The following is a 13,172-nucleotide window of genomic DNA, read 5'->3' as shown; positions in this document are numbered from 1 at the left end:
CGTACCTATGAGCTTCTTTTTGCTAGATGGAATGCAGCCAAATGCATGAACTGCTTAATAAAGCCAATTAGATCTTCAAATTTACTTGGTTGGATTTTGTCTTTTAACAAAGCCAAACAGATATAAATAAAAGAAATATATGTAAAATTTCTAAATTATAACCTAAAAGAGAATCCGTATCCCCTCCATTTCTATTTCCTCTTTTCTTAGTGGTGAGCCATCAGCCTTGCAAACTAGGAAAATAAACTCTCTTGTATCCTAATATATATGTATTTACTTATAACACAATTATAGCTTATATTTCCATGTTGATGGTATTTATGCTACTACTACATTTATGCTTCCACTACTCCTTGCAGACGTCTGCACATTTTATAAGTGTTCTATATGAGTAGTAGAAGTAATAGGTAGTTGAAAAAGATGTATGTCTTTGAAGAAATAAACTAATCAGTTATGAAGAGGTGGAAGGCCAAGAGGCTATCAGAGAGTAAAACGTAAATGCGATGTTTATTAAAGCAAATGGCTGAATGTTCAAATAAGTTATATGTAGAAAAGAAAAAACATATCCGAGCAAAAATGTCCAGATGGGAGAAAAAGATTAAAAATAATAAAACTGAAACAACAAAGCAAACAACTGGTAGAAAGTCTCAAAGACCTAAGAGGAATTGATGTGGTCAGAAAGCCACGGTGAGGTCTTTGAGAAGTGTCCAGATGAAAACAACATCTTCAACTATTCCCACAAATACATACAACACCAAGGAGCAACTGGGGAAAGAAAAGAGTTTCAAAGCTGGTGTAATAATAATATAGACTAGGCTCTCTGAGAAGAAAAAAAGGTAAAAGTATTCAGGTAGTTTTCTAAAGTGGTATATACTAAATCCAAAATAGTTTACAATTAAGCAGATAATGAAAGAGTAAACTCACAGTCGTGATTTTGCCTTTTCTCTTGACTGGAAGAAATGGGCATGCTCTCACTTGAAGATCTTTAATGGCAGCAGTCATTGTATTATTCTCAAGGTCACCTTTCCAACAAATTTCACATTGTGTTGTAATGACTAATGCAGGAGCATCACTTCTTGTCATATCAGCCACAAACACAATTTCAGGATTTTTAATAATAATATTAATTTCCCACTTCTCTGATTCCTGTACAGATACTAAATACAAACAAAAATAAGTTCACATTTTAAAATATGTATAAATCTTTGCTATACATATTGTTGATGAATAATTATTTGTGAGAAAATGTTTTTTCATTTCAAGTAAAAAAAATAAAAGAATCTTCGATCCCAAAGGAATCTACTGCAATTTTCTTAGTTTAAGAGTTCAAGATGTTATAGTCTTCAGAACATTTAAAAATGTGGGGAAAAAAACCCTTTAATGGCAGAGCTGGAAACTTAGTTTCCAGCTCTCACCTTGATACTACTTCTGCTCTACCACCATGAATGAAATATGTAAAAGATAGTGGAGAGCTATAAAAATAACAAAAATAAAAGAGAAATTTAAGTTACAATATTATCTTTAATTATGAAAAGTAATGGTTGGTTTGTTACTCTCCCTACTTGTTTTCGTCAAAAAAATTCTTTGAAATTGCTGCCTGTGGGGAAGTATATTTTGCTTATTCTAATATAGGTCTCATAATTTGTGAACCCAGTATACATTTACATCCTGAAAAACAGGCAAACTGCGCATTCTACCAGAAAGCACATTTAAGTTTTCCCTTTACCTCTGAAAAATAAAAATTTTATTTTTTTTATTTTTTAAAGATATTTATTTAATTATTTGACAGAGACACTGCGATTCACTTAACCTCATCATCTAGAAAGGTAATCAATGGTGAGTGCTACTGTAGCTCTTCAGTAATACAGATATGACATATTTGGGCTAATAACTAACCTTCTTCCTTCGCAGTCCATGTCTGAACACTGGTTTCCACAGCAGTGCCTGTGGTGTAGGCCTCAAGAAAGACATTTGCAACTGTCAGCAGAAATTCCACACTTGCACAAATATATGTTTCTTGAAGGACTAAATCAGTCACCCAACCATCTCTGACTCTTCTATACTTTACATCCATCATGTCCTTTTTGTCAAACCCGACTGTCAGTCCTATCATTCTGAAAAACACAATAATAACAATTCCTGTGAGTATCTTACAAATAACCAAACACACCAATAAAAGGCAAAAGACCTCTTATCCATTTTACTAACAGCAAACCAGCATTCTGAAGTTATTTCTCCTAGGAAGATCACAAAGTACTTCAAACAACAGACTTAGAAACTTCCGGAGCACAACTGTTTCATAAACTAGGAAGTACTCTGTAAGAAATCAGAACTTAGAATCTCAGCATATTTGTCTCAATTTTTCATGTTTTCCCTTAATTTTTCATGTTTTCATGTTTACAACTTGCAGAGATCAATAATAATTTAGATAATAGAGATTAATTTAAAAATCCAATTTAATTGCACTGATTATTTCTACTTAACTCCACTGACCATCGAGTAAGAACAGCACATAACTGAACCAGGACATTTTAAATGTTGACTGAGAACCATAACTCCATTAAATTGAAGCTCTGAAGATCTTGGGATGTACCCAGAAAACAAACATGCAACTTTGGGAATATGTTTTATAAAATATCATCAAACATTTCTCAAGTAAAACACTATTACCTAGGAGTTGCCTTCTTGACATGAGGCCTTTTATCATCTAAAATACAGTTTTTTAATGAGAAGGAAGAAAATGTTGAGTCATCTGTATACATTTTTGCAGTGCTTATGATATTCTCCAACTTAAATTCAGCAAGCTTCAAAGAAGGATCACGAACATCTGTAAAGGAAGTCTGTGGAAGAGGAAATCAATACAAATTTTACACAAAAACAAAGTCTAATACATATTTTAAGATACAAACTACCACCTTCTCTATCTCCATAGGGCTTGCTAATGAAAGTTCAAAAAAAATTTAATTTAAAAATTTATTTTTTACATCGCTGCCTATAGGAAAGATAACTCATCTTAAAAGGGTAATGGTTAAATCCGTTATTAAAGTGAAATGATCAGTAACATTTTTCAGAGGAAAAGAGACTCCAAAATGTATATGAAATATTAACAACTGTTACTTTAATAATAAGCATTCACCTATATAATTTTCATCATGTGAGAAAATATTTTCTTTTCTCCCTAACTCACCTGTTCAGGACCTGGACTATACAGTACCATGGTGAGATAGTCGGTCCTGAAGCTCATATTCAGTGTTGTCTTAACTTGAGAGGCCTGTGAATGTATTTCCACCACGGCAGCAGTCACTACAGTTGTTCCTTGGAAAAGTTAAAAGTTATTGGATAAAAAAGTCAAGAAAGGTAGAAGTCATTAAAATAGGTTTTAACGAGGTTTAACAGAATTTTCAATTAAATATGGAGAATAATGTTACTCAACAAAATAATAAAGATTAGAAAATTCAGAAGTTGAACTCAGTAACTCCCAGCTTAGGATTCTTTCCATAATAGCTTAGGAATAAAACACTTGGTGCCTCCGTTTCCATTTTTGTAAGGTGAGAATAATAGAACTAACCACTGGGTTTGTTTTGGGGATTAAATAAAAGAGCATGTATAAAATACTTATTAGATTACCTGGCGCATACTTTAATATTCAAATTTTACTTCAAAAAACTAAAACCAAACAAGATATTTTAGATATTTTAAACAACTGTTCCACTGAAAAGGAGGATCCAAAATTCATTCTTTCCTGCATTCCACATTTTGAGTCAAGGCATTATATGTACATGGAATATTTTAAACGGGCTTTTTATTAAAACATAGCAATTGCTAATTATCATGCTACCCAACTGCAGAGACCAGTGCCACCACATCACGTAACTTATTTTTAATTTAGGTAAAATTTACATCAGTGAAATACGTAGATCTTAGCTGAACAATTTAATGAGATTTTGTACATCCATGCTACCAACACTCCCATTAAGACACTGAATATTTACATCATTCCAGAAAGTTCTCTCATACCCTTTTCCAGCTCTTCCCCAACCTCCCTACCATTCTAATTTTAATTACAAAGGTTAGTTTTGTTTGTTCTTAAATTCTACATAGAGTAACATTTAAAGTAAAACCTGTTTCATGTCTGGCTTCAGGCAGTTAACATATTTCTGACATTCATCCACATTGTCACACGTATCAGTAGTTAACGCTTTCTTACGCAGTCTATGAAAATACACAATTTACCTATTCTAGACTGATGAACATATGGGTTGTTTCCATATTTAAGCGATTATGAATAAATCTGCTACAAATATTCATGAGTAAGTCATTTAGTGTATATATACACCTATTTTGGAGGGGGTAGAAGAAATACTTGGACCTAGAATTGTTTGTCACAGGGTAGATATATGTTAATTGCCGAACTCTAAGTAGTTATACTATTTCACATTCCCAACAGCATTACCTAAGTCTCAGTTGTTTCAAACTCTCATCAATACTTGCAGCTGTCAGTCTTAAAATCTGACTCATCTGGTAAAGTGAAGTTTTCCTGATAAGTAACTATGTTAGCACATTTTCATCTGCTTACTTTCCATTTAATATATCATCCTTTCCCAAGTATCCAACTCATCTGGTAATTATTTAAGTTATTAATTTCAATGAGTTTTCAGGTATTCTAGATATGAAAACAATGTCAGATACACATATCATGAATATGTATACCAGACTGAGGCCTCACTTTTCACAATCTTGATACCATCTCTTGATAAGGAGAAGCTAAAAAGGTTTATGAAGTCTATCAACTTTTTATGATTAGTGTTTTATGATCCCATGATCATGAAGATACTCTTCTATGGTTTCTTCTAGAAGCTTAAAAGTTTTAGCTTTCAAATATATGTCTTTCATCCACCTCAAATTAATTTCTGTGTATGGCATTAAGGAACAAAGTTCAATTTTTCCTGTTAAAAGGTTTATCCTTTCCCTATTGACTAGTCTTTGTTGAAAATCAGTTGACTCTACTTGTGTGTTTTCTGGACTCTTTTTTAAAAATCTGTGTTAACTTGTTTTAGATTTACTGCAAATTTTGAAATCAGATAGTATAAATCTTTGTCTTTCACAGTATTTTTTTTGCCCTTTGTTTTGGGTTTTTTCCTGGCTACCTACTCAAAGGCATTTTTACTTCTTTCTACTCTTTAGATCTATTAATCCTTCTCCTGGCCTTATTACCCTGACCATGACTATGAGTTAACCTGGTATGATGATTGTGGACATTTCTGACTTGTGTCTACTTTAGGGGGAAAACTTAACACTTCAGCATTAAGTATGCCTTTTAGATATTCTTAGTTTTCATCACAAATAGGTGCAGAATTTTGTCAAATGCTTTTCCGGCATCTATTGAGATATGATTTTTTCCCTCTTTATTAATTTGGTTTATTATATTAATTGATTTTTGACTGTCAAACCAACTTTGCATTTTGGGATAATTCTCACCTGGTCAAGATGAAATATCCTATATCCTTATTGCTGGATTCAGTATGCTAATATATTGTTAAGAATTTCCATGTCTGTGTTCATGAAGGATATTGGTGTGTGATATTCTTTTTTTGAAAAGTCTTTTTCTTTTTTTTTTTTAACCAGGGTAATGCTTGCTTTAGAAAATGGCCAAGGAATTGTTTCCTCTTTATTTTCCAGATGAGTCTGTGTAACACTGGTATTATTTCAAACTTCAGTATTTAATAGAATTTATCACTGGAATTCAATTCCTTTAACAGATACAGGGCTACTCAGACATCTTATTTCTTCTTATGTCAGTTTTGGCAACTTTGTGTTTTCCAGGAAATTTGTCCATTTCAAACAAGTTGTAGAATTCATTCTCACAATATTATTCATAATAGTCCCTTATTGTCCTGATAACAATCTGCAATATCTATTTAATTCTGATACTGATAATTTGTTCTCTCTCTCCCTTGTCCTAAGGGTTTATCAAATTTATTAATTTTTTCCAAAGAAAACAATCTCTGACATTGCTAATTTTCTCCACTGTATATCTATTTCTCTTCCGTTGATTTCTACTCTTATCTGTATTACTGCTTCCTTTTATTTACTCTGGATTTAATTTGCTCTTCTTTTTCTCCAGGCAAAAGATTTAATCTCTTAAACTCTTGTTCTTTCTTCATCAAATCCCTTATAGCTACAAAGTTCTTTCAGCACTGCTTTAGTTGCATCCCACAGTTTTTATTAGATTTTATGTTCATTACCTTCCAGCTTCAACACTTTTCTAATTTCCCTTGTCTTTTTTGACTCACAGGTTATTTAAAACTTGTTTAATGTCCAAGTATTTCAAGCTTTCTTGACACCCTATTGCTACTGATTTCTAATTTAATTCCATATGACCAGAAAACTTCATGGCTCCCCAGAATAGTTTATCCTTGTGAATATTCCAAGAGCCCTTTAAAAAAAAAGTGCATTCTGCAATTACTGAGTGTAGTATTACACTAATGTCAGGTCAGTTTGTTAACAGTGTTCAAATGTTCTATATTCTGACTTTTTTGTCTATATTCTATCAATTACTAAGAGTGGTATGCTAAATCCACCACTGATTCTGTGTATGTGTATTTCTTCCTTTAGTTTTGTCAATTTTTGCTGCATGTTTTGAAGCTCTATTATTAGTTACAGTACATTTAAAGTTGTTGGATCTTTTTTGTGAATTGATCCCTTTATCATTGTTAAAAAAAATACAAACTTTTAAAGAAACATTTCTGAGACAATCAGGAGAAAATGAAGCCTACCAGGATATTCATGGTTTACAGGAAGTATAGCTAATGGGATATATTACTGTGATAATGTTACTATGACTACATTTAAAAAGTAAAGTTCTGGGGCACCTGGGTGGCTGTCAGTTAACCATCTGCCTTTGGCTCAGGTCATGATCCCGGAGTCCTGGGATCGAGCCCCACACTGGGTTCCCCAGGGAGTCTGCTTCTCCCTCTGCCCTTTGCCCCAACTCTTGCTCTCTCTCTCTCAAATAAATAAAATCTTAAAAAAATAAATAAAATAAATAAAAAGTAAAGTTCTTACTGCTTAAATACCAATTAAAGGTATAACATCTGAGATTTGCTTTAAAATCATCTAATGGGGTGGGGGAAGAAAATGCAGAGTTAAAGCTATGATAAAGGCAGCCACGACACCAGTTGTTGAAACTGTGTTGACGGGTATGTGTGGATTCATTACCTTATTCCTTCTACTTCAGAGTATGTGCAAATTTCAAGAAAATTATTAAAACTGTAATGTATTTAAATGTCTATTTTTCATTTCATTTCAGACATTATCTTTACACTCCCCACTATTTAAGTCCTTACCACTTCCTCTATCTCTCCTATCTTCCAGCTTTGGCATTTATGTCTTAAGCTCTACGTTAACATGTGTTAATTACATTCTTATTTACACAGTAAGTTTTCCATGTGTTAACTATAACTATGTGATAATTTTCAATGAAGAGAATTAACAGTTTATCATAACACTTTTTTCTGCTGCTACATCACAACTAGTCCAACTCTCAAAAAAGAAGAGAGAATCTCTTGTGCAAAATCTTAATCCACTTCACTTCTAGACTAGACTACACTATTTGGTAGAGATTTCTCTCTTCTTAGGAACCAAAAACATGTCATCTTTTCCATATCACTTATGTAATGTAGTTAATTAATCCCTCATTCTATATATTATATGAAATTTATGCTATCTTTCTTTTTAAAGACATTCTTCAACTTTAAAAAAAATTTTTTTTTTAAGATTTTATTTATTCATTTGACAGAGAGAGAGCGAGAGCAGGAACACAAGCAGGAGTGGGAGAGGGAGAAGCAGGCTTCCCGTGGAGCAGGGAGCCCAATGTGGGGCTCGATCCCAGGACCCTAGGATCATGACCTGAGCCAAAGGCAGACGCTTAATGACTGAGCCACACAGGCGCCCCTTTTAAAATTTTTCTTACGGCAAACCAAGGACTTTCTAGGCCAATAAAACAGAAAATTTTGGGATTCCTTTTCAATGGACTTCTGAGGAGGCCCATTGTTTTTGGATCCCATGTTTTCCTTTCTCCTGGATTCCCTGTTTGTTTTGCTAGATTATATTTTCAAACTAACTTCTTTAGGAATGAGTATGAAAGAAGTAAACTTTGAGTCACTAGAAATTTGAGAATTATTGTGTTTTCACATTTTATGGTTTGACTATATATAGAATCCTAACTTCAAAATCATTTTCCTTAGAAATCTGACTATAGTGCTCCATTGTCTTTTAATCATCCATCTACTCCATCCCATCCAGTTTTTTTCATGATAATCTGATTCCAATCACTTTTTTCCCAAGCCCCTAATAAACAGCTTGCTTTTGTTCTGAAACTAAAAATCTGACCTTTGTTTTTCTGACATTCCAAGAAAACGTGTTTGCATGGGCAATCTTTGTTTATTCCATCTGTTTGAAACTTGTTAGATCTTTTATATCAAAGATTTCAATATTTATTTAGCTCTAGAGATTTTCTTCTATCATTTCTTTGAAAGATACTTCTCTTCAATTTTCTCAGTTCTTTCTCCTAACATACTTATTATTCTAGATTTTGCAACTTTTGAACTTTTGAAAGGTCTATACTTCTTAGGTTTTATCTCATTTTATGTCTCTGTGGCTTATTTTTCTGCTGTGTCATGGGAGATTACATCAACTATATATTCCAACTCAGTACTTACATTTTAACCTCATGCTTACTGCATTTGTTCTGTTTCAAAATTTCACCAATCATATTTTTGGGTTCCAAGAACTCTTCCTTATCTTGAGAGGGTGGAAGATAGTGATGGTAAGATTCAGTTTCTATATTCTCAAAATCCTCTGATTATGAATTAGAGTTTGTTTTCTGTTTGTTTACATTCTCTTGTTACCTGAATTATTTCAGTTTCACTCAAAAAAACAGTATTCTGTTATCCTGGTTTCTTTTATGATTAAGTTCTTGCTATTTTCTCAACCTGACCATGAATATTTTAATAAAGGATTGGGCTGATTATTCTACCCAGTAAGAATAGAGTTTCCTATAATGTTATAAGCATAGGGTTGTTTTAGTGGTAGGATTCTCCCTGACTGGAAAAGGTGTGTGTTATCTCAGGGCTTTGCAAGAGTGGGTCTGGAAGACTAATAGGTTTCATTTGGAGGTAAGTAGGTTTGAGGATCCCCCAAAATGCCAGAATGAGAACTCTATTCTTGTGAAGCACAGTCCTCCCAGCAGGCTTAAGTGACCCAATTCTCTCTTATGTGCTGGTGCTTAATTTAGAACCCAGTCAGATTCCACACTCCAGATACTTGTTGAAATTCATCATTTACTAATGATCATTCTTTCTTGACATCCTTAATATTTTGATACTTCTAATATAAAATATTCCATCTGGGATATATGCTGCACTAGGAATTAGAGAGGGGAATGGGGAGAAAAATTGAAAATAAGGATGTATAGGGCATTTGGGATAACAAGAATAAATACGAAGGAATTTTGTCACAATACAACTAGGAATTTTGATTCAACGGAAAAAAAAATCAACAGAATGCCTAATAAAAGACAATTTAGAGATACCCAGATTGGATTAGCTAATTATAAAAGATCTATAAATCTTATTTTCAAAAAACTCAAAACTAGAGAATGGAAAGGAGGGAGGAAGAAACGTGGGATTAGGGATGGAGAGGGGAAGGCTAATTTGAGGTTAAGCACATACCTTCTAAATGGTGTGAAGCATTAGTAGCTCCACTATTAACACTACTCTGATCTTTTACTCCTGCAGATGAGGCACCACCACCTTCTTCGTACCATATATTGCTATACAATGTTTTAAAAATAGTTGTTATATCTTCTTGACTAAGAATGAACTGTGAAAAGAAAGATTTGCTTATTTTAACATTATTACTTTATGTAGTTAGAAATTCTCTTACTCTGAAAAGCAAGTGTTTCATTTCAGTCCTCTACAAACCAATTTTTTAATGCATTAGATATTTCTACTAATAGGATATTCAGTTTCCTAAATGAATATCTTAGTACTTTGCAAAATACAGAAATTAGATGTCAATACCAATGAAACTATGAATAAGTTTTTTTATGAACATATCAATTAATCTAATAATTTAAAACCTTTAAAATGAACTTTCATTTATCTACTTTGCATTTTTTTACTTACTAAGCACCTCAATTTACAAATACAAATTACTCAAAAATATTGATTTGCATCATGAAAAATAATTCACAATGTGTTTTATATGAATTATTTTTTAGTTTGGACCTCAAAGAGTCCTAGGTATAAAGAATATATCCTGATTGTATAAGAAGCTGAGATTTAACTGTATAAGAAGCTGAGACTTAAATTCACTTAAACTCATGCACTAACTCAAAACCCCATGTGTTGTGAATTTAGCCTAAAATCACCAACATAAGAACTATATCGAAAGCTATGATGGTTAATTCTATGTCAACTTGCCTAGACCATAGGATCTACATATTTGGTCCAGTATTATTCAAGATGTTACATATATGATATGTATATAGAATACATACAGGATGCACAGACCATCTACAAATACCCAGCCACCTTCTGGGGCACACCAACTAGGATGAAATTGGTTCTTCATGATCCACTCAAGTAGTTAACAGCTGTTGCAGCCTGCCTCAGGAGACCACATTTTTAACCTCTCCTGAACCTCATCCTCAGTGTCAGGGAGACGCTAAAACTGAGTCATCAAGAAGTCAGTCTACTGTATCCAGACCAAGTGTGTGTATACACACACACACACAAATACACACATCCTATTGACTATGTTTCTCTGGAGAACTAAAATACAGTGAAACAAAAAACAAAACAAAACAAAACTATGAGTTTTAAATTGATATGTTTTAATCATCTCAAGGAAATAATTTTAATCCCACAAAATGAGTTTTATTTGTACCAGGATTCCTTTTGACTATATTTCAAAGATGATATACTAATCCAGTGTTTTCACTTACTCATGACACCTTGTGTTTATTATGTATCTGGTATTACAAAAATAGTATGTTCATATAAATTAACAAGCTGAAGTTAAATATTACAACCATGTCTAAACCATTTCTTTCAATTAGTACATGTATACTGAATGCCCCCCAAATATTGATATTAATGATCACTCTTCAGTCTTGCCAACAGCTCGGTCCAGGAAGTTGCAAGAACTATAAGGATCCCAGGACTGCTGATTCATGGCTCCTACATGTCAGGACAGGCTATCCTGCTACTCCCAAATGTCTGACAAGTCAGAAATCACAAGATGCAGCACTTAGTCTAGATGCATTAGAGTAACTAATTCCAATCTCTCCCTGATCCAGGAGGGGTCAAATATGTGGACCCAGGTCCATACCTGCTGACAATTCAGGTGGATCAGGACAGTGAAAGACCCAATTTCATCTGCCCTGGAAGGCAGCCAGCCCTTTTACAGATGGTCTGCAATATCACCTGAACATGCTGCAAGCATTATTCCTGGAGAAGAGGGGAGCAAAATGGTGTCCCTGCTGCCCCACAGAGATCTGCCTAAGACCTGGGCCTACTAAGGAGAGGATCTGTGCAGTATGCTGGGTAAAACGTGCTGCCTATGTTTTAAAAGTTTCTATCAGTTGTCTTAAAATATGGAGAGACTTCAATTTTTATCTTAGGAAGATACTTTCTGGGGCACCTGGGTGGCTCAGTTGGTTAAGTGTCTGCCTTTGGCTCAGGTCATGATCCTGGGGGTCCTGGGATCGAGCCCCTGCACCAGGCTCCCTGCTCAGCAGGGAGTCTGCTTCTCCCTTTCCTTCTGCCTCCGACCTCCACTTGTGCGCTTGTGCTCTGTCTCTCTCTCTCATAAATAAATAAAATCTTAAAAAAAAATAAAGAAGATACTTTCCATTTACAAGTTAGGGAGTCTAATATGATCTTATACACTAAGAACTTAAGGATTTTCAGTTGAGATGATCATGTTTTAAAATCTAAATGTATTTCTGAATTTTAAAATCTGAAACCTTTAAAAATGATCGTTTTCTCTTTTTGAATACATTTTTTTGGGGGGAGAGAAACAGAAAGGAAACTGGGGGTGGGAGGAGGGAAGAGGATTTGCTGAGTAGGCTTCTTAAAGTAACCTTCCAGACAGAGTATGTGCTACTATCACTTGAGCAAAGCATGTGATACAGTTTTGACTTCCATGCAGTCAAAGGGAAGACAGGAAATTCTGCAGTTACATCAGAGTTCTGTGAAGCAGGATCAAGCAATAGCTAGGTAAAGTGATGCATAGGGAACTGACCCATTTGCCATTTTCATCGTCAACCTCTTCCATTTCTTCTAGGACCTTCTCTAGGTTATTTCACATATTGTCATGGCTTTAAATACCATCTAGATGCTGATGACTTTCACATTATTATTTCTAGCCTAGCCCTCTCCACTAAGTTCTAAATTAATATATCCAACGGACTACTTATCAGATCTGATATTTGCTTCCTGTATGGAATTTACCACAATTTATAACTACTTTAATTACATGCCTATGTACTTTTTTATAGTCTATCACACCTCTGACACCATGACTGCTAACCCTTGCATTAGACTGGTTAGATTCCATGAAGCCAGAGATAATGCCATAGCTTCTTTGCCACTGTCTCTCCATATATAACATTGGACCTAACACAGAGAAGCCATTTAAATGTTTGCTGAATGAATGGAGAACATTCAATGAATTCTAAGTTAATATAGCTACTATTTCAATTTTGACAGAGCTGATCAATATGTAACATCTACACCAAAATATCTTATGTTCCCAAGCAATATTTTTAACCAACGAAACAGAAATCAACAAGCAGAAACAGAAATCAAAAAGTTACCTCCATGGGCTTTAGCTGAGCATTTACATTAAAACAAGGAACTTCCTGGTACCACTCCCAAGATAAATTTCGCTCAACAATCACCTCAAGATTTAATGGCAATAGCAGATCTAGTACTTCCTGGTATGCATCATCAATAAATTGAGTCCTGTAAGTAGAAATAAAATTGTTTTGTTTCATATACACTCATAGTAAAAAAATTTTAATTTATCCTTCTATATACAAATAGTAAAAATCAGTAATTTTTGTATTTATTTTTTTTTTTTAAAGATTTTATTTATTTATTTGA

At 33.8% G+C, this 13,172-nt stretch overlaps 1 protein-coding gene across 3 annotated transcripts in view; it reads right to left on the bottom strand.

Annotated features, from left to right (window-relative positions):
- VPS13A (vacuolar protein sorting 13 homolog A) overlaps positions 1 to 13,172 on the bottom strand; it is a 267,298-nt gene that overhangs the window by 102,000 nt on the left and 152,126 nt on the right. For all 3 annotated transcript variants that reach the window (XM_032427535.1, XM_032427534.1, XM_032427536.1), the window contains exons 34-39: positions 12,884 to 13,031; positions 9,732 to 9,882; positions 3,188 to 3,315; positions 2,671 to 2,840; positions 1,897 to 2,114; positions 925 to 1,157 (exon numbers count right to left, since the gene is read on the bottom strand). In XM_032427535.1, the coding sequence (XP_032283426.1) occupies positions 925 to 1,157; positions 1,897 to 2,114; positions 2,671 to 2,840; positions 3,188 to 3,315; positions 9,732 to 9,882; positions 12,884 to 13,031 (1,048 nt within the window). The remainder of the gene's footprint in view (positions 1 to 924; positions 1,158 to 1,896; positions 2,115 to 2,670; positions 2,841 to 3,187; positions 3,316 to 9,731; positions 9,883 to 12,883; positions 13,032 to 13,172) is intronic.

Source organism: Phoca vitulina, unplaced genomic scaffold (genome assembly GCF_004348235.1).
Source record: "Phoca vitulina isolate PV1807 unplaced genomic scaffold, GSC_HSeal_1.0 scaffold37, whole genome shotgun sequence".
In the NCBI taxonomy this organism is placed as follows: Eukaryota; Metazoa; Chordata; class Mammalia; order Carnivora; family Phocidae; genus Phoca; species Phoca vitulina.
The sequence above is the reverse complement of the archived record's forward strand: the minus strand, read 5'-3'. Positions and strand labels throughout refer to the sequence as shown.